Below are 23,161 nucleotides of genomic sequence, written 5' to 3'. Positions count from 1 at the left end.
ATTCAATACCTTTATCTAGCAATGTTACAACATTTTGAGATTTTAAAAATCAAGTCTGTAATTTATCCCATCAGATAAAGCATAAAAAGAAGTTTAATTTGACACCTAATTCACTTTCATATCTTCAGTAAAGGTGGTGTGCACGTAAGGTCACTGGGTCATAGGGCTTGACGTAAGGAGCCGCTCAATCCATCTGGAGGACATCCGTAACTTCCGGTATATGTTATTAATGCAAGAAACGCGTACTTTCCTACCTGTTAAAAACCTCCAAAATGTTGAATTTTTGCGCTGTAAAAAATTGTGGAAGTCGGGGTAAGTGTGAGAGACATGTACCCAACTTCGGTATTCCAAAAGTGAAGCAAAATGAAGGTAAAGAGAAGCGAGAGCTGAAGGGACAATAACAGCTAAAGTGCTTGGTGAACATTGGCTGTGCAGATATCAGAATTGAAAATATTGGGAATTATTACTATTTGCTCACTGCATTTCATCAACAGTGAGGCATTATTTGTGGTTTTTCTTGATTCCTTTGGTATCTAAAAAGTCTCAGAAGTGATACATCTAGCTGTAAATTTTGCTTCAGAGGCGTTTTCTTTTTGTATGTAAAAACCCACTTGAGAACCATGGGCGATTTAAAAATTTTACAGCCAGATTTATCACTTCTGAAATTTTTTAGATGCCAAAGCAATCAAGAAAAAACACAAATATGAAAAAACACAAACACAATGCCTTAGTTGATGAAATGCAGTGAGCAAACGGCCAATGTTCGCCAAGCACTTTGGCTGTTGTTGTCCCTTCAGCTCTCGCTTCTATCTACCGTCATTTCCCCATACTTTTGGAATTCTGAAGTAGGCTAAATGTCTCACGCTTATCCTGATTTCCATAATTATTTACAGCTCTAAAATGGACAATTTCGGCAGGTTTTAATTGGCCCGCTATGCTGGAAACAATGGTAAGTGCTTACCTGCAGTTGATCGCGTGTACTCCACTTGGCATAGCTTGGCATCAGTATGGGCCATGGGTCGTGACCCGACTGCCGTGAAACCTCCCCATTAAAAAAGTGATGGCCATTTTCATACTCGGAAATTAGCATCTTGTTTCCTATTGTTTTTCCATTGACTTAACACAAAAACTGTGATCGAGGACAGTCAAAAGCCCATAACTTTCTTAAAAATTAAGAGAACTGAAATAAATGTTTAGTTATTATAGATTGAAGCATTCTGAAACAAATATGAAACAATTTTACTTGAATGACCTGAAATTAAAGCATATAATTAGTTAGTTACCTAATTGTAGCTAATTACAAAATTCAATTACTAGATCTAAATGTCTATCCATTTCTTAAGAAAAGATTAAAATTTTTAAATAGCCTAAATGTCCAAATAACATTCACACAAGAATTCACAATATAACATGATTTTAAAATCTCATTGTAATGAATTTATAGGCCAAATGGAAGTAATTTAGTGTTTAATTCCTGTAAATTAATGGCCATTTAAATCATCTTGCGAGTGAGATTGTGTGGAACGTGATCGATTGGAACGTTACGGTTGCGGTGAATTTAAACCCCATATCGGCAGGAAAAATACTGCCGGTTCATATGGGGCCTAAATCACCTTTTCACAACGTAAATTTTGTATTGAGGTAATCCTAAGAAGCACGTTTATATGTAAAATAAACGGCTTACCTTTAGCTGTCCAGTACGTGAGATTTGTCCCGTTGTCGGCATTGACGGCATTAGAAGCGGATTTTTATTTTACTCCAGCGCTGAAATTGTCCCGCGGTTTAAAAAAAAATTCACAGAACGGCAGTCGGGAACAATTCTTCAGCATTAGTTAGCAGCCCGAGAAAATATATCTCGGAAAGGCGATAGAAAACCACATTTTAACCCCGCCCCCCCCCCCCCCCCAAAGGCGCCAAAGTCGCGCACACGGCCAGTGGCAGAACTGCAGCGCCGCTGAAGGTAAGTTTTGTAACATGCCTACTTTATCCTCTTGCTCTGGCAAACACACCTCCCCTTCACACTATTAACTAACCTACCCTTTACTTTCATTTTATTATTCTGTACTTCCTCTTGCTAATTCATTAAGAATGTGTTTTAAGATGAATGTGTTTTCGTTACAGACCTCTTTGGCAATGCGTTTTGCACAGGAAGCTTTTGGAAAACAATACAAGCAAACAATTGGGTTGGATTTTTTCCTAAAAAGAATATCTCTACCAGGTATGGAAATTCAACAGTGCTGTACGACATTCTAAGTGTAATCCCTATTGAATGAATGAATACGTTTATTGTCATTGCACAATACTGTGCAACGAAATTCCATTACATCTCCTCCGGTTAAAAAAATACAAACACGACAACCATTGATACATATGTACACTTATTAGTAAAATAATAAATAAGTATTTTAAAAGAATTAAAAAGAATTTGGCGGCATTTCTTGGAATTACATTTTGCTTCCCCAGTGTTCTCTGTTGGAATTAAGCTCTTTTATCGCACATGGGTAGAAACTATTTTTAGTTTTCAGAGACCCGAATCGCCTCCCAGAGGGTAGCAGAGTGAAAAGGTGGTTGGCAGGATGGGATGTGTCCTGCTTGATATTTGTGGCCCGGCGCAAGCATCGGGCCCTATATATATCATCCAAGGAGGGCAGTTGAGCGTTTGTAATGCTCTGTGCAGTTTTTATAATTCCCTGCAGCGCCCTCCTCTCAGCCACAGTACAGCTAGCAAACCACACCAGGATTCCATAGGAGAGGATACTTTCCACGGCGCATCGGTAGAAGGACTGCAGCAGCGGCTGTGAGACGTTTGCTCTCCGCAGAGACCTCAGAAATACAGCCGCTGATGTGACTTCTTCACGAGAGTGACGGTGTTCATTTGCCATTTGAGGTCCTGGGAGATGTTTATTCCCAGGAACTTAAAGCCAGTGACTCTCTCCACCATGTCTCCTTTGATGTATAAGAGAGCAGGTTCCTCTCTCCTCTTCCTCCTGAAGTCGACGACCAGTTCTTTTGTCTTTGATGGGTTGAGTACCAGGTTGTTTTTGGTACACCAGACAGTCAGTTTTTGGACATCATCCCTGTAGGCAGACTCGTCGTTGTTGTTTATCAGTCCCACCACAGTCGTGTCGTCCGCAAACTTGATGATCCTGTTTGTACTGTGTGTTGGTATACAGTCATAAGCGTATATTGTATACAAGATGGGACTCAGCACACAACCTTGTGGCGCTCCTGTGCTGAGCGTCAGGACTGGGGAGTAATAGGACCCCATCCTGACAGTCTGTGGGCGGTCTGTTAAAAAGTCCTTAATCCATCCGCATGTGTTTGCATTAACACCCAGATCAGACAGTTTGTCCACCAAATAACATATGTGTAATATTTACATTATGTTACTTGCACCAGCATTGATTATCTGTCAACATTGATTTAAAAGTCCTTCAGGTAAAGCAGCAATTCACTTGTACCGTCCAATCAAATACTCTGTGTTTTGTGTTCACAAAATGACCTCTTCAATGTTTTAGAAACCATATGCAGAGTTTACAATGGACAATAGGTGCAGGAGGAGTCCATTCGGCCCTTTGAGCCAGCACCGCCATTCACTGTGATCCTGGCTGATCATCCACAATCAGTACCCTGTTCCTGCCTTCTCCCCATATCCCTTGATTCCGCTATCTTTAAGAGCTCTATTTAACTCTCTCTTGAGAGCATCCAGAGAATCGGCCTCCACTGCCTTCTGAGGCAGAGAATTCCACAAATTCACAACTCTCTGGTTGAAAAAGTTTTTCCTCATCTCCGTTCTAAATGGCCTACCCCTTATTCTTAAACTGTGGCCCCTGCTTCTGGACTCCCCCAACATCGGGAACATGTTTCTCCCCTCTAGCGTGTCCAATCCCTTAATAATCTTATATGTTTCAATAAGATCCTCTCTGATCATTCTAAATTTCAGTGTATACCAGCCCAGTTGCTCCATCTTTTCAACATATGACAGTCCCACCACCGCGGGAATTAACCTTGTGAACCTACGCTGCTCTCCCTCAATAGCAAGAATGTCCTTCGTCAAATTTGGAGACCAAAATTGCGCACAATCTCCAGATGTGTTCTCACCAGGGCCTTATACAACTGCAGAAGGACCTCTTTGCTCCTGGGCAGGCTGGGCAGCTGGCCAAAAAACTCATGACATCGTCATTAAGGTTAACAAATTATTTATTGCAAGTACATTGCAGACTCACAGTTCAGTTGATTCACAGCTTAGAATGACAGTCGTGGCCTCTCCCTCGCGATCTTGCAGAGTGACTGACTCACGTCTAGGCATCCGGGGTTTTATAGTCCTTCCCCCCCAGAAGGAGCGTTACCTTCATTGCGGTGATTGGCAGGCGAGAGAACCAATCAGCTGATCTCAAGGTTTTTTACACACTCATAATTTTATTATTTTTCATAAATGGGAAAAATCCTCGGCGCTGGCTCAGCGGAGGAGGACTTGTGAGTAAGTTGACCAATAATCACAGTGATACAGGGTAGCGTTTTTTTTCTAAAATCAATATACAGCGCAGACAGGAAATGGTCAAGAGGAGACTTTTAATTATATAGATTGTAAATAGATGCAGCCCCAGCACCAGATTGCGGTACCCCAATAGTCTCTGCCTGTCATAGCATCCTCCTCACAGTTCACACTGCCACCCAGCTTTGTGTCATCTGCAAATTTGCTAGTTTCTTTTAATCCCTTCATCTAAATCGTTAATGTATACTGGAATAAGTGGGACCAGTTGGGTCCCAGCTTCACAAGGGAGAGCTGGTCCCCCAATGCAATATTCCACCTCTCCACCAAATCCAATACACACACACACACACACACACACACACACACACACACACACACACACACACACACACACACACACACACACACACACACACACACACTCACACTCACACTCACACTCACACTCACACACACACACTGACTCACACACCATATATATGACAGTAAACTTTCTTGAATCTACTCACACGGCGGAGCGCGACATCTCCATTTGGGGCTTCCGCAGTCAGCGGCACTTTCGCAATCGGCGTGACCTCCGCACTTACTGGAAATTATGCAATCAGCGCGACCTCTGCACTCACCAGAAATTACGTAGTCAGCGCGACCTGTCCACTAAGCGGAAATCATGAAATGAGCTTGACTTTTGGATTAAACACCGTCGGACCTAATAATATATAGATTGTAAATAGATGCAGTCCCAGCACCGAGCCTTGCGGTACCCCACTAGTCACTGCCTGTCATTCTGAAAGGGACCCGTTTATCCCTATTCTTTGTTTCCCGTCTGCCAACCAATTTTCTATCCTTGTCAGTACCCGACCACCAACACTTCCCTACCATATCTTTACCTCACTATCTCCATCGCAGGGGATAGACTTCTGACCGACATCCACTATAAACCCACTGACTCCCATGGCTATGTAGACTACACTTCCTCCCACCCTGCTTCCTGTAAGGACTCCATCCCCTACTCCCAATTGCTCCGTCTATGCCGCATCTGCTCTCAGGATGAGGTGTTCCACACCAGGGCATCAGAAATGTCTTCATTCTTCAGGGAACGGAGGTTCCCCTCCTCCACTATAGATGAGGCTCGCACCAGGGTCTCTTCAATACCCCGTAACACTACTCTCTCTTCCTATCCCCCCCCACTCGTAACAAGGGCAGAGTCCCCCTAGTCTTCACCTTCCACCCAACTGACCGTCTCATACAACAAATAGTCCTCCATCATTTTCGTCACCTCCAATGTGACCCCACCACTCACACATCTTCCCATCTCCCCCCCTGACTGCTTTCCGCAAAGACCGCTCCCTCCGTAATTCCCTGGTCAATTCTTCCCTTCCCACCTGTACCACGCCGCCCAGGACACTCCCCTGCAACCGCAAGAGATGCTACACTTGTCGCTTTACCTCCCCCCTCGACTCCATTCAAGGACCCAAGCAGTCGTTCCAGGTGAGACAGAGGTTCACCTGCACCTCCTCCAACCTCATCTATTGCATCCGCTGCTCTAGATGTCAGCTGATCTATATCGGTGAGACCAAGCGTAGGCTTGGCGATCGTTTCGCCGAACACCTCCGCTCGGTCGGCATTAACCAACCTGATCTCCCAGTGGCTCAGCATTTTAACTCCCCCTCCCATTCCGAATCCGACCTTTTTGTCCTGGGCCTCCTCCATGGTCAGAGTGAACACCATCGGAAATTGGAGGAGCAGCACCTCAGTTTACACCCCAATGGAATGAACATTGACTTCTGTAATTTCTGGTAACCCTTATTGTCTCCTCCCCAACCGAGGCCCGATGAGCAGATCTGACGGAGCGGGTAAAAGCTCATTCAAAACCACTCTAGGCACACGCCTTTCCTCGACACCCGCCATGATTGGGTGAGGACCGGCCACTCCCGCAGCCGCAACATCCCCCTCCCCTCGTGGAGCAACACGCTGGCTGAAAACAACCAGATTCCTTACTCTTAACACATCCCGGTAGAAAACAGGCAAGCCCCTTAGGGCGGGTCGACTGATGCCTGCCAATGGGAGCCGCGAGACCCCCCTTAGATAACAACCCCGTCGGAAAAAAAACGTGGCCAAAGCGTGCCATCTGGGGGGGTTCACTATATACATATACCTCCTCAGAGTCCTGAGGCACGCACGCATACCAAGGACTGGCCGCCCTCCTCTAACGGGAGACTCAGGACTGCTGCGGAAACCCAGTGCTTCCTATTTCCCCAAAAGAAGTCCACCAGTTTCTTCTGTAAAGCATATACAAAAATGGAATGCGGGACAAGAGTAGCCAGCCGGTACCATAACATGGAGGCCACCAGCTGGTTTATGACCAACACCCTCCCCTGAAAAGGAAGAACTCCAAGCAGGCCTGACCAGCGCCCCAGCCTGGCAATCACTTTCGTCTCCAACTCCTGCCAGTTTGCCGGCCAAGCATCCTCAGTGGACTCAGGTACACTCCCAGATAGAGGAGGTGCGTGGTGCTCCACGCAAACATTGCCATCTCCTCTGGCAGGGAATCCACCTGCCACTGACCCACATAAAAGTCCAGAGCACTTGCTCCAATTAATCCTGGCAGAAGATGCAGCCGAGAACATTTTCTGGCAATCACGCATCCTCCGCAGGTCACCAGGATCGGTGAACATAAGGAGTACATCATCGGCATACGCCGAAAGAACCACCTCCACCCCCGGGCCAGGTAGGGCCAAGCCTGTCAACCTCCTCCGAAGAAGACACAGGAACGGCTCCACACAGACCGAGTACAACTGACCTGACATGGGGCACCCCTGATGGACCCCCCTCCCAAAATGAAAGAGAGCCAACAACGCACCACTAACCTTCACAAGGCACTCCACTGCAGCATACAAAATGCGGACCCGGGCCACAAAATGCGGTCCAAATCCAAACGCTTGCAACGTCCCGAAAAGGTATTCATGCTCTACCCTATCAAAAGCCTTCTCCTGATCAAGAGACAGAAAAGCAGCTGACTGACCAGTACCCTGTGCTAGATGAATCGGGTCCCTAACCAGGTGGATGTTATCCTGGATGGACCGGCCAGAGACTGTATAGGACTGGTCATGGTGAATCAATTGAGACAGCACGGAGCCCAGTCGATTTGCCATCGCCCGTGCAAAAACTTTATACTCTGTGCATAGGAGAGAGACCGGGCGCCAGTTTTTCAACAAGCGGAGTTCCCCCTTCTTGGGCAGCAGGACAACAACTGCTCTACGCCACGAGAGGGGCATCTCCCCGGTCGCCAGGCTCTCCCCCAGAACCAACATGTAATCACCCCCCAGGATACCCCAGAAGGCTCTTACAAACTCTACCGTCAGCCCATCCAGCCCGGGGGACTTGCCCCTCCTGAGCTGATGCAATGCACGAGTCAACTCCTCCAAAGATAAAGGGCCATCAAGAAGATCGGCCACCTCCCTATCTACAATCGGTAGACCCTCCCACAGGTCCTGCTGAGCTTCCCCGCTGAATCCACCTGCGGAGAACAGGGATCCATAAAAGGACCTGACCAAGGCACTAATCCTCTCTGGATCCGTGACAGAGGAGCCATCATCTGCGAGCAGCTCTACGAGCTGCTTGCGGGCTCCCCGCCCCTACTACAGAGAGAAAAAGAAAGGCGAAGCTCGATCCAGATCGTGCAGCATCTGGACCCGCGCCCTCACGTAAGCGCCTCGGGACCGTTCAAGTTGCAGGTTCCTCAAGGCTTCCTTCTTCTGAAACACACCCCATTCGCAAGAGTCATCTCCAACCCGACCCAGGCGAGACTCTGCGTCCATCAGCTCCCTCTCTCTCTCTCTCCTTCTCTCCCTCTCTCCCCTCTCTCCCCTCTCTCCCCTCTCTCCCCTCTCTCTCCCCTCTCTCCCCCGTCTCTCCCTCTCTCCCCCCTCTCTCCCCTCTCTCTCTCCCTCTCTCCCCTCTCTCCCCTCATTCCCCTCTCTCCCCCTCTTTCCATTTAGATGGCTTGATTAGCCAGAAAAAGCAGCATACCGGAGACTGGGAGAAATTCAGAGACCAGCAGAGGAGGACAAAGGGCTTAATTAGGAAAGGGAAAATAGATTATGAAAGAAAACTGGCAGGGAACATAAAAACTGACTGCAAAAGTTTTTATAGATATGTGAAGAGAAAAAGATTAATTAAAACAAATGTAGGTCCCTTGCAGTCAGAAACAGGTGAATTGATCATGGGGAAAAAGGACATGGCAGACCAATTGAATAATTACTTTGGTTCTGTCTTCACTAAGGAAGACATAAATAATCTGCTGGAAATAGCAGGGGACCGGGAGTCAAATGAGATGGAAGAACTGAGTGAAATCCAGGTTAGCCGGGAAGTGGTGTTAGGTAAATTGAATGGATTAAAGGCCGATAAATCCTCTTGATAGGCTGCATCCCAGAGTACTTAAGGAAGTAGCCCCAGAAATAGTGGATGCATTAGTGATAATTTTTCAAAACTCTTTTAAATTCTGGAGTAGTTCCTGAGGATTGGAGGGTAGCTAATGTAACCCCACTTTTTAAAAAGGGAGGGAGAGAGAAAACGGGGAATTACAGACCAGTTAGTCTAACATCGGTAGTGGGGAAACTGCTAGAATCAGTTATTAAAGATGGGATAGCAGCACATTTAGAAAGTGGTGAAATCATTGGACAAAGTCAGCATGGATTTATGAAAGGTAAATCATGTCTGACGAATCTTATAGAATTTTTCGAGGATGTAACTAGTAGAGTGGATAAGGGAGAACCAGTGGATGTGTTATATCTGGACTTTCAGAAGGCTTTCGTCATGGTCCCACATAAGAAATTAGTATACAAACTTAAAGCGCACGGTATTGGGGGTTCAGTATTGATGTGGATAGAGAACTGGCTGGCAGACAGGAAGCAAAGAGTAGGAGTAAACGGGTCCTTTTCACAATGGCAGGCAGTGACTAGTGGGGTACCGCAAGGCTCAGTGCTGGGACCCCAGCTATTTACAATATATATCAATGATTTGGACGAGGGAATTGAATGCAACATCTCCAAGTTTGCGGATGACACGAAGCCGGGGGGCGGTGTTAGCTGTCTGTGAGGAGGATGCTAGGAGGCTGCAAGGTGACTTGGATAGGCTGGGTGAGTGGGCAAATGCATGGCAGATGCAGTATAATGTGGATAAATGTGAGGTTATCCACTTTGGTGGCAAAAACAGGAAAGTAGACTATTATCTGAATGGTGGCCGATTAGGAAAGGGGGAGATGCAACGAGACCTGGGTGTCATGGTACGTCATTGAAAGTAGGCATGCAGGTGCAGCAGGCAGTGAAGAAAGCGAATGGTATGTTAGCATTCATAGCAAAAGGATTTGAGTATAGGAGCAGGAAGGTTCTACTGCAGTTGTACAGGGTCTTGGTGAGACCACACCTGGTGTATTGCGTACAGTTTTGGTCTCCTAATCTGAGGAAAGACATTCTTGCCATAGAGGGAGTACAGAGAAGGTTCACCAGACTGATTCCTGGGATGTCAGGACTTTCATATGAAGAAAGACTGGATAGACTCGGCATGTACTCGTTAGAATTTAGAAGATTGAGGAGGGATCTTATAGAAACGTACAAAATTCTTAAGTGGTTGGACAAGCTATATGCAGGAAGATTGTTCCCGATGTTGGGGAAGTCCAGAACAAGGGGTCACAGTTTAAGGATAAGGGGGAAATCTTTTAGGACCGAGATGAGGAAAACATTTTTTACACAGAGAGTGGTGAATCTCTGGAATTCTCTGCCACAGAAGGTAGTTGAGGCCAGTTCATTGGCTATATTTAAGTTAGATGTGGCCCTTGTGGCTAAAGGGATCAGGGGGTATGGAGAGAAGGCAGGTACAGGATACTGAGTTGGATGATCAGCCATGATCATATTGAATGGCGGTGCAGGCTCGAAGGGCCGAATGGCCTACTCCTGCACCTATTTTCTATGTTTCTATGATCAGCTGGATATGCACTACAGCTTTGGATTTAACACCTTTTACTTTCCGTAGTTATTTTTGTCTTGTTCTCTCAATTCACCAGCTTATTAATTGGACAGTTTCCTCAACAGGTTAGCACCATAGCAACACTGGCCTCACCTGTCAGAGATATTTTCTTGTGCCTATCCATTTTCTCCGCAATGTACTGTGTAACATTAAAACTAACTTTCTCTTATTCCCAGGGCTGACGAGAAGGTCGTGGATCAGAAACATAAACTATTTCCCTTTCCACAGCTGAACAACATGCTCTGTTCTTTGTTTTGCTTCAGCAAATTTACAATGTTGCATATTTCTGTTTATAATGGAATATATTTGTAAACGCTACTCCATCAGAAAATGTGCCTCTCTATATTAGTCTATTACTTCAATATACTTTTCAGTATTTAAAACGTGTACCATTGCTTCATTCTTATTCCTTCAACCAATTTTATACTTCTAAATTGCAGTTAATTTTCCTATTAACTTGAAAATAAAGTTAATTGAAAGTAAAAACAGAATGATTGGCTCAGATATTGCTGATGGGTAGCTTGCCACCCACACTCGTCATTCGTCAGAGCGAGAAGTGACAGATTTCTTTCAGGAGTCACTTCTCGTTCTATGAAAATCGATTTTGATGTTTTTCGGCTTAGTAATATCTCCGGTAAAGCACAGAAAGGTTGTTTTCCTTTCTTCCAGTTTTCAGTATGTAATTAAAATGGACATAATACTTCAGAAATTATCCTGTGCCAAATAGAAAATCTAGCGCTACTTTAATCCTCAAATGTGGATTAAATAAACTTGCATTTCTCTGGGAGTTTGCAATGAGGTTACTATGTCTGGAATTGAAAGTAAATAGGAATGTAAAATTATTGCAGTAATCAGTTAACCTGCAAGGGATCACTTTCTTGGCCTTGCACTTTGGAATCTTGCCCACGAGAAGCACACATTTAACTTCAGGCATAAGTCCCTGTGACTTTTCGAATATGCTTTTGGGAATTCTCCTTCTATCTCGCATGCTTTGAAACTCACAATAGGTCATTAGTTCTCAAAATTTTGCTTTGTAAGATCCGTTGAACATTTGTCGTCTTTTTGGTCTTAGCATCAATGAAACAGCAAATTTTTGTTTGAAGACCTGTTTCTTTCTACGATGATAAATGAGGAAAATATTCTCTTTCAAGTTATAGGTTTGAATATTTATACTGAATTAAAACACATCAAATCTGGGAGTTTGAAACCTAAATATAGCTGCCAAAAGAGAATATTATGATGTACAATGGAAAATTGAAGTATTTGTGATTTCCATTGTTGTTCCATGTAAAAAATATTTGTCTTGAAAGTTGTTCTTAAATTCCTCCATTTTTAGTGATTGACTTATTGCTTATTGATTTTATGTCTCATCTGTTTCAAGTGAGATATGTGCAGGTTCTTGCAGGAAATTTTGAGCGAAGAAATTGGAATGCTTTGGAGGAATTTTCAAATGCCATTAAAGACGAGTGAGGCAGAAGCAGATTGTATTTTGCACAATTCTCAGTTCTTCATTTCCTGAAAGCAGGTTTTACATACCAAATAACTTCAGAGACACTGCAGGAACCTGATTATGAATCTTTTGGGCCTGCTTTCTGCTTATTCATTACAAGTGGATAGGAATCAGGCCATGATATCATTAGAATTTGCTATTTGAAATTATGTACAAATTGATTTGGCCTTAATTCTAAATCTAATTCCTTGTTTCCATGTTCCATTTCGTTCCATGTTCCATTCCATCTCTATGTTCCTTGTTTCATCCTCAATTGATTTTTATTGGGTGTTATGTTTATAGGTTTATTATGACATAAAATAGGTGAATTGACATGGGCAGTCTAAAACTAGAGGGCATATGTTTAAGGTGAAAGCAGAGAGAGGCAACTCTTTCATACAGCGAGTGGTTATAAGTGATAGGAGCAGAATTAGGCCATTTGGCCCATCAAGTCTACCCCGCCATTCAACCATGGCTGATCTATCTCTCCCTCCTAACCCCATTCTCCTGCCTTCTCCCCATATTTCCCTATCCTTTAGATTCTAATCTAGAATCTATCTATCTTTGTCTTATTGACGACTCCACAGCCTTCTGTGGCAAAGAATTCCACAGATTCACGACCCTCTGACTAAAGAAATTCCTCTTCATCTCCTTCCTATAGGAACATCACCATATAACCATATAACCATATAACAATTACAGCACGGAAACAGGCCATCTCGACCCTCCAAGTCCGTGCCGAACACTTATTTTCCCCTAGTCCCATCTACCTGCACTCAGACCATAACCCTCCATTCCTTTCCCATCCATATACCTATCCAATTTATTTTTAAATGATAAAAACAAACCTGCCTCCACCACTTCCACTGGAAGCTCATTCCACACAGCTACCACTCTCTGAGTAAAGAAGTTCCCCCTCATGTTACCCCTAAACTTCTGTCCCTTAATTCTGAAGTCATGTCCTCTTGTTTGAATCTTCCCTACGCTCAATGGGAAAAGCTTATCCACGTCAACTCTGTCTATCCCTCTCATCATTTTAAAGACCTTTATTAAGTCCCCCCTTAACCTTCTGAGCTCCAAAGAATAAAGACCTAACTTATTCAACCTTTCTCTGTAACTTAGTTGCTGAAACCCAGGCAACATTCTAGTAAATCTCCTCTGTACTCTCTCTATTTTGTTGACATCCTTCCTATAATTGGGCGACCAAAATTGTACACCATACTCCAGAATTGGTCTCACCAATGCCTTGTACAATTTTAACATTACATCCCAACTTCTAAACTCAATGCTCTGATTTATAAAGGCTAGCACACCAAAAGCTTTATTTACCACCCTATCTACATGAGATTCCACCTTCAGGGAACTATGCACAGTTATTCCTAGATCCCTCTGTTCAACTGCATTCCTCAATTCCCTACCATTTACCATGTACGTCCTATTTTGATTTGTCCTGCCAAGATGTACACCTCACACTTATCAGCATTAAACTCCATCTGCCATCTTTCAGCCCATTCTTCCAAATGGCCTAAATCTCTCTAGACTTTGGAAATCTACTTCATTATCCACAACACCACCTATCTTAGTATCATCTGCATACTTACTAATCCAATTTACCACACCATCATCCAGATCATTGATGTACATGACAAACAACAGTGGACCCAACACAGATCCCTGAGGCACCCCACTAGTCACCGGCCTCCAACCTGACAAACAGCCATCCACCATTACTCTCTGGCATCTCCCATTCAGCCACTGTTGTATCCATCTTGCTACTCCTGCATTAATATCCAACAATTGAACCTTAACCAACCTTCCATGAGGAACCTTGTCAAAGGCCTTACTAAAGTCCATATAGACAACATCCACGGCTTTACCCTCATCATTTTCCCTAGTAACCTCTTCAAAAAATTCAAGAAGATTAGTCAAACATGACCTTCCAGGCACAAATCCATGTTGACTGTTCCTAATCAGACCCTGTTTATCCAGATGCTTATATATTATCTCTAAGTATCCTTTCCATTAATTTGCCCACCACTGAAGTCAAACTAACAGGTCTATAATTGCTAGGTTTACTCTTAGAACCCTTTTTAAACAATGGAACAACATACGCAGTATGCCAATCTTCCGGCACTATTCCCGTTTCTATTGACATTTGAAATATTTCTGTCATAGCCCCTACGCTAACTTCCCTCAATGTCCTAGGGAATATCCTGTCAGGACCTGGAGACTTATCCACTTTTATATTTTTCAAAAGTGTCAGTACTTCTTTTTCTTTGAATCTCATAGTTTCCATAGCTACTCTACTTGTTTCCCTTACCTCACATAATTCAATATCCTTCTCCTTGGTGAATACCGAAGAAAAGAAATTGTTCAATATCTTCCCCATCTCTTTTGGCTCTGCAGATAGCTGTCCACTCTGACTCTCTAATGGACCAATTTTATTCCTCGTTATCCTTTTGCTATTAATATAGCTGTAGAAACCCTTTGGATTTACTTTCACCTTACTTGCCAAAGCAACCTCTTATCTTCTTTTAGCTTTTCTAATTTCTTTCTTAAGATTCTTTTTACATTCTTTAATTCTGACGGTGGAAACATCCATCTCCTTCCTATAGGAACATCCTTTAATTCTCACTGGTCTAAACATCCTCTCCACATCTACCCTATCCATGCCTGGTGTGTATATTGAGCGTAAGTGGTAGATGTACGTATGGTGTAGAAAAAACAATTTTTTAAGGAAATTACGGGCATGAAAGATTTATCAAGAGCTGCTAATGTGGAGCATAAAACACGGAAGGAGATAGTAGAGATATTACCTATAACTTTCTAAACAACTTGGCAGAAGGAATTGTTCCTAATCCTGGGCGGTGACAAATATTTTGCTCCTCGTTAAAGAATTTGATTGGAGAGAAGCTAGGTGATGGAAATATGTTCAAATTAGCCAATTTAGGTATTGCTAATTGCAGGAACGTTTTGCAGCCATGGGGTTATGTTAGATTGGCTGAATGTGAATTCCTTTTCTCACCTTTTTCTTTCAATTTGCTAATTTCTACCAAATAAAGTTGTTGTCAATGGAATTATATGGGTCCATGTTATACTTTTCTTTCATATGTGGAATATTCTCTCCTCATTAGATCTTCTTTTTCACTTCCTTACCGGTGTACTTATGCCAGCATTGATGTCGACTCTTGTTCTGACAGAAAAATCTCATCATCTTTGTTGTCAGTTTCATCCTTCATGCCCTTTGTTTGCCTCTTATTCTTCACTACCTCAATATTTCCATCTCTGGTTTTAGACACTGACTAATATCTAGTATGTGCCCACTGACACCCGTAACACCCATTGAGGAACAGTATCTGACTAAACTGCAGTCTTCAGACTCAACATTGAATTCTTCAACTTCAGGCTCAGTTATAATTGATGATAGGGAAGGAATGGCTTCTGTTATCGCCGATTGTCCACTATAACCGATTGTTCGCTTTAACCGATTAAGGATTCACTCCAACCACCTAGCGATCACTTCATGAAAATACGAGTTGTTTTCAAACATAAAGTTATTTTTAACAGCTAAAACTGTGTTCTTAAGTCCGTGTTCTTAAACAGACAGTGGTGACTGATTACTCTATATTTGAAAACAACTAATTGTTCCATGGAGTGACCACTAGGTGGTTGGAGTGAATCCTTAATCGGTTAAAGCAAACAATCGGCAATAATGGATACTATTCAGCCCCTCTGGTCCATTGGAATAAGAGTTTACTGCACTTGAAGTTGAAGAATTCAATTTGCTTTCTTGGTATCAGAATGGGCCAGGTCCTTCATCTGTGCTGTTGCTCAGTTTTTCTCTCTCCATTAGTGTAATCACATTTGCCAGTTACATCCTACAGCCTTGCATCTCATCGCCCTTAAATGTCTGTGTCTATATGAGGGGTAATTTGATAGAGGTATATATATTTATATAAGGCATAGATAGGGCAGATGGTCAGAATCTTTTTCCCATGGTAGGAGTATCTAAAAGAAGAGCACATATGTTTGCAAGAAGAGGAAGGAGTTTTAAAGATAATATTTTTTTTTTACAGAGAGTGGTTATGTCTGGATTGATGTCTATTTTGCTACTAGGGAAGGTGGTGGAGTCAGATTGAGTCACTATATTTAAGAGATACTAGACCAAGGGGGACCCGTTGGGTTCTGTCCCCTCAACGCGCGGTTGCGGGAAGGCAGCCTGCGGCGTCAAAAAAAACCCATCCCCCCCCCCCCCCCCACACACACACACACACACACACACACACACTAACCATCCCCCTTTATATTATATTAATATTCATTGGCTCCTTTTACCCTATCTCGAGGGGCAGAGAGAGTGGGACAGAGAAAGAGAGAGAGGGAGGGGGGGAGAGAAGGGGGTTAGAGGGAGGGGGGGAGAGGGGGGATGGGGAGGGAGGGGGGAGAGGGGGGATGGGGAGGGATGGGGAAGGAGGGAGAGGAGAGGGGGAGAGGAGAGGGGGGAGGGGAGAAGAGGGGGGAGGAGAGGGGGAGATGTGATAGAGTGGCTGGCTTGCAGTGCCGGAGACCAGGGTTAGATCCCGACTACAGGTGCTGTCTGTACGGAGTTTGTACGTTCTCCCTGTGACCTGCGTGGGTTTTCGCCGAGATCTTCGGTTTCCTCCCACACTCCAAATACGTACTGATATGTAGGTAAATTGGCTTGGTAAATTTTTGAAAAATTGTCCCTAGTGTGTGTACGATAGTGTTAATATGCGGGGATCGCTGGTTGGCGCGGACCCGGTGGCCGAAGGGCCTGTTTCCGCACTGTATCTCTAAACTAAACTAAACTAATTTATAGATGATAACTAGAGATTAATTTCTCTGCTGCGTCTTGCATATAGTGCGTATCTTCCATAGGTTTCTCTCCTTTCCTGCAATGTACTCCTGTTAGACTGTCATGCATGGCTGTCATATTTAAACTTACCAAGAGGATGAATATATTCTTCCACCCTAAACAGCAATTCTCTGCTCTGATTATGAAACTTTGTTCTCCAAGGCAGGTGGTGCTGTTGTCCACACTGAAGTTTGTTTTAGGGCCTTTTGTTTGATGTTTTTCCCCACTGCTTCCTGTCCTATTTTGCACTTCCTTGAGACCAGAGGTTAATTTCCCCATTTAGAAATTAATCTGCCAATAGTCCTACTACCAAAATACATGACTGCAAACTTTGCTACACTATATTCCAGGGGGCCCCAAACATTTAAGCATGAGGGCCACATTATATATTTGGCACATTTTTGCAGGCCGTAGGCAAAAATAAAGACAATAGACAATAAAAGCAGGAGTAGGCCATTCGGCCCTTCGAGCCAGCACTGCTATTCACTGTGATCATGGCTGATCATCCACAATCACACCCTGTTCCTGCCTTCTCACCATATCCCTTGACTCTGCTATCTTTAAGAGCTCGATCTAACTCTTGAAAGCATCCTGAGAATTGGCCCCCACTGCCTTCTGCGGCAGAGAATTCCACAGATTCACAAAAAGATTTTTCTCATCTCCGTTCTAAATGGCTTACCCCTTATTGTTAAACTGTGGCCTCTGGTTCTGGACTCTCCCTACATCGGGAACATGTTTCCTGCCTCTAACATGTCTCAGCCCATATTAATCTTATATGTTTCAATAAGATACCCTCTCATCCTTCTAAATGCCAGAGTATACAAGCCCACCTGCTCCATTCTATCAACATATGACAGTCCCGCCATCCCGGGAATTAACCTTGTGAACCTACGCTGCACTTGTGATCACACCTGCATAATACTCCAGGTGTGGTCTCACTAGGCCCCTGTACAACTGCAGAAGGAAAGAAATGTCAGTTTTGCTGTACAGACTCGATCTTGGAGGGAATATTCCAGTTCTGATGCGCAAACAGGGGTAGTGGATAGACAAGGTAGCCGATGGCGTTCGCGGGCTTGGAATGGACTTTGGTCCCTTGCATTGTCTCTGAATCGGCGATAGAGACGGCGAGAAAGTGAAGGGAAGAGTCGGGGCTCGAGCAGAGGAAAGTGGGAGCTGGTTGGAAATTGGCAGTCAGGTAGATGAAGTGTTAAAGCGGTGAACGAGAGCAGGAAGCAGCACCAATACAGACATGATGTACCTGAGAGAGAGGTGAGTGAGGGGTCTGGTGGCGACTAAAACAAGGAATGATCTATGTATTCTACAGGGAGAGAGACAGAGCCTGAGCACAACTGGCTCCAACCTGGAACCGGGAATTCGGTTTGAACCCATTCTTTCAAAGATTCGTTCCGAAGAAAACAAATCTGTTGTGTGGAGAGCAAATGCTGCAAACACGCAAAAAATTATCTGAGTTGCCGGAATTTTGGACCCGGGGGAGCCCGGAGCTCAGAGCTTGCTGCAGGTCGTATAAAATCTCGTGTGGGCCGGATGTGGCCTGAGGACCATAGTTTGGAGACCCCTGTTATATTCCATCTGTTTACTTTGTGCGCTCTCCCAATCTGTCCAAGTCTTTCTACAGAGCCCCTGCTTTCTCTACACTACCTGCCCCTCTGCCTATCTTTGTATCACCTGCAAACTTGGCAACAAAGCCTTCAATTCCATCATCCATATCATTTATATACAACATGAAGCGTAGCGGCCCCAGAACCAAACCAGCACCGAACACCGCTAGTCACTGGCAGCCCAACCAGAAAAGGCCCCCTTTATTCACACTCTTTGCTTTCTGCCATTCAGCTAACCTATCCATGCTAGTATCTTCCCTCTAATACCATGGGCTCTCATCTTGTTTAGCAGCCTCAAGTGCGGCACTTCTTCAAAGGCCTTCTAAATGTCTAGGTAGACAACGTCCAGTGAGTCTCCTTTGTCTATACTGCTAAAGAATTCTAACCGATTCATCAGGCAAGATCTAACCTTCAGAAAATCATGCTGACTTTGGCCTATTTTATCATCTGCTTCTGTACTTGGAAAATTAATTCTTTTTAATGGATAAAATCCTACCAACTACTGAAGTCATGCTAACCGGCCTATAGTTTTACCTCTTTTGCTTCGCTCCCTTCTTGAACAGAGGAGTTACATTCACAATTTTCCATTACTCTGGAACCACTCCTGACTCTGGTGATTTACCCTTTGTTCCATGTGATGGATTAGTTATGGAAGATATAAGGTGTTCAATTCAATTTGATATGAGCTTACTGTTTCCAGCTTGTTGGTACATTAAGTTTAGAGGAGACTTCTGAACAATAATACAAAACTATTTGGCAACATTGGGTTAAATCAAGTTGGCTGAAACCTAGTGACTCTGTAATGAATTTTGGGCAATCAAATGTTGGTGTCTTTGAAAGTCTTGGACTTCTAATGCCCTAGTTAGATACTAGAGCACTTCACTGTCCATTGTGCCATCAGTGTTCAGCAATGGAGCAGTGACTCTCAGTAGAGGATCTAGCCATCAACTTCAAGGAGTACTGGCATAATGATGGTGACACCATTCAGTTGATATTTTTTCCTGTAAGAGGTGTGTGAAGGAGTTAAAAAAAAAATCAGAACAGAGATAAGGAGATAAGTTCTTCACTCCGAGTGAGGGTAATGCATTTTTGGATGTCTACCAAAGAGGAGTGGGAGGCTTAGATACTGAGTACAAAAACATATGATGGCTATTGGTTTAACTATGTTTCTTTATTATAATCTTTGAAATTATTTAGTTGTGTTTTAATGTGATTTTAATTTATTTATTTTCATGATAAAAATATATTTTAAAATTAATTATTAAAACCATTTTGATTATGTTTTAAATTTCCCAAGCTGTTTGAGAAGTTTAAAAATTGCTTAAAGTCTTACACGTCTTTTGACATTTGGCAAACCTTCAAAGACTTGGAGCGTCCCAGAGGCACGACTGCTGTGTACCCTCCTTAAGACCCAAACACAATACATAGGTGACTGACAACATGGGGTGAGCTATTAGGTGATGGGAGAGGATTTCAGCAATGTCAAGCTTAATCAATCCATTGCATCTGCAAAAATATGTAGAGCTGGGAAAGGAACATGGGCAGCAAACTCACGTAGCAGGCTGGTCCAGGACAATCCAGCCCAATGTATTTAATTCTAAGGACGTTGAATATTTTTTCTGCTTAACACTTAAAAAAAAATTAACACATTGGTGATTGATTTGCGTCTTTAATGAAAATATTCATTTGACTGCATAAATGATTCGTGGTACTGAGAGGTATATTTCTATTAAAGCACCAGAAATGGTGGTTGAAGAGCACTCATGGCAAGAGGTAAGCTTGAAAGAAGTGTGTGGTTGTTCATCATTACGTATGTTCACATTTGATTAATATAGAGTAAACCTTTTCTTAAAGGATCTACTGTAAAATATGTTTTAACAGTTATTTGGGTACCATCCAGTAAATAGGACTATTCCACTGAATGGATTATTTCAGTCTCGTTAATGAAAAATAGCCAAAATTAATGTTTTTAGTTCAATCCTTGGCTTTTGACACTTAAAGTAAGGTTAAAAGCTGCGCCAAAATATTTTACAAGGTTAATACTAACTCCCAGTGCGGGTTTTAAATTCAGCCGAGAATGAACTGGTCAGTGTGAAGCTTGTTATTCTTTTAATGTAATGCAAAATTTGTTGATTCATTTATTTCTTCCATTGCTACTATTGCAGTTTTTTTCCTCTAGCATTTGGTGATGGAGAGGAGAGGAGGAGCAATTATTAAAGTTCTCACAGAAAGACCTCTGTATGGGTAGATAAATGGTCGAATAAGTTGACTGTTTCTGCCAAATGTAAACTGCTGCAAAATAAACTGCAATAAACTTCAAAATATTTATTTTGGTTAACTCTGTATCAAAATTAAACTGCTGTGAAGAAAAATATTATAACTCTGATTATATACTTAATACTTTTCTGATGATAAACACAAATGTTTGCTTCTGGTCCAAGTTTAATTTGTGACTTCATAATTAGACACTTATGAACTATTAACATAGTTTATTGATGAAACGTTTCTATGTATTAAGTAAAGTGAACCTAAATCCAAAGATTCATCTCCTTTTTTGTTGTCTTTATTGTTTGGACCATATTTCATATACAGGTATAAATAGAGTAAAAATTACACAATTAAGGAAACCATTAATGATGCTTTTATCACGATGATGATGCCATTTTCACTACTATTCAAGCTCTGTTATACTATAAGAAACCAAAACGAAATAATTTGTATGCATTTTCTGGAATTTTGCTTTTGCCAATTCGTGTCTAATTGGACTCATGTCTTTCCATTTGCAGGTAATTTAAATGTTACACTGCAAGTTTGGGATATTGGAGGACAAACCATTGGAGGACAAATGTTGGATAAATACATCTATGGAGCTCAGGTGAGAACTTATGCATTTTTTTTTACCTCCATGGAAACTAAAATATACCTGTGATATTTAGATTTTTAGAGACGAGGATAGATAAGCAGCACAGCATTTGAGAATAAATATTTTTAATTAAAAAAAAAAACTTCTGCAAGCACTCAGCATACAGGCAGCACCCGTGGAAGGATGTTTTGGGTCAGGACCGACCCTTCATCTATACTTGTTATGTAGTGACTGGATTAAGATGGAATATTTCAAATTGTTGCAAAGATATGGTGACACTTTATGCCCCTGTCCCACTTAGGAAACCTGAACGGAAACTTCTGGAGACTTTGCGCCCCACACAAGGTTTCCGTGCGGTTCCCGGAGGTTTTTGTCAGTCTCCCTACCTGCTTCCACTACCTGTAACCTCCGGCAACCACCTGCAACCTCTGGGAACTGCACGGAAACCTTGGGTGGGGCGCAAAGTCTCCAGAAGTTTCCGTTCAGGTTTCCTAAGTGGGACAGGGGCATGATTGATTAAACCTTTGGATGAATTCCTAAATTGATCGGTTTCAAGGGTACATCCTACAGAAAATACAAGGAGGCAGTTGAGGCTGGGATTATCCCAAAGTTTAAGAAACAGTTAAATAGATACATGGATTGGCCAGGTTTGGAGGGATATGGACCAAACGCAGGCAGGTGGGACTAATGTAGCTGGAACATGTTGGCCGGTGTGGGCAAGTTGGACCAAAGGGCCTGTTTCCACACAGTATCACTCTATGACTATTACTATGTTATGGATTGTGAACCTAAGATCTGTATGCAAGATAGCTGTCTTTTATTCACAAATGATGTGACAATAGGTGGCATTTTGCTTATGACGTTTTAATTAAGAATAATAATAAACTTTATTTCGGACTCAAGGTCCAGACAAGGGACAACATTACATAAAAATGCATTGCATATTAAAAACATCATAAAGTACATATAAAATCGTAGTATATCATTTATAAAAGCATCATAAATTATATTAAAAAAAAAACACAATACATGAATTAAAATCCAGAATAAAAAGAATGATCAATGTCCTACAACGAGACACCGATACCAGTGTCTCAACAACTGGGATTCGTAGCGTGTAGTGCTAAACCTTATGTTTGACAAGGCCACAATAATTACATATTTAGTCATTTATCCTGCAGATGAATTTATACATGTGATTTCTTAGGATAGCTTCTAAAGTACTGACTCCTGCAGCCACAATCATGTTACTAGCACTACACCATCTATGTTTCCTTAGCAGTGTTCTCGTGGCATTATTATATGGCACCTTTAGTCTCTGCAAACTTGTCTTTCCATAGTTCGACCACAGGTGCGCAGTGTAGAGTGGTGTGCAGTATGCTCTAAATAGTGACATCTTCACCACATCTGCACGCGCACCAAATTTACGCAAGAGAATATTCGCCTGTACATACAGCATGCGTCGTTGCCTATAAATATCCTCATCATCTCTCATTTGTTCTGTAATAAAATGCCCTAGATATTTTACCTTATTATAGACACTACGATTATTGTCAGACAATTTAAAATCAGGAAATTTTAGACTTTTATCCTCTTTGGTTCTGCAGATCATGACAGCACTCTTACAAGCATTATATTTAATGTCATGTTCCACACTATACACAGAACATATAGGAGCTGCTGTAGACCAGCCCTAGATGGACTAAAGACAACAACATCATCTGCATACATAGTATGGTTCACTAAAATATTACCAATCATACATGGATGCACTCCTGGCTTTTACCTTCATTTT

General features: G+C 42.6%; 1 protein-coding gene across 4 annotated transcripts in view; it reads left to right on the top strand.

Annotated features, from left to right (window-relative positions):
* Window positions 1-23,161, top strand: part of rab28 (RAB28, member RAS oncogene family) — a 116,939-nt gene that overhangs the window by 1,475 nt on the left and 92,303 nt on the right. For all 4 annotated transcript variants that reach the window (XR_004412867.1, XM_033025611.1, XM_033025595.1 and 1 more), the window contains exons 2-3: window positions 2,122-2,218; window positions 21,290-21,378. Coding sequence is in view for 3 of the 4 variants with exons in the window: in XM_033025611.1 (XP_032881502.1) it covers window positions 2,122-2,218; window positions 21,290-21,378 (186 nt within the window). In the remaining variant the exon portion in view is untranslated. The remainder of the gene's footprint in view (window positions 1-2,121; window positions 2,219-21,289; window positions 21,379-23,161) is intronic.

This window comes from Amblyraja radiata, chromosome 1 (genome assembly GCF_010909765.2).
Source record: "Amblyraja radiata isolate CabotCenter1 chromosome 1, sAmbRad1.1.pri, whole genome shotgun sequence".
In the NCBI taxonomy this organism is placed as follows: Eukaryota; Metazoa; Chordata; class Chondrichthyes; order Rajiformes; family Rajidae; genus Amblyraja; species Amblyraja radiata.
Note: the sequence above shows the minus strand (reverse complement) of the source record. Positions and strands in the feature narration are given on the sequence as shown.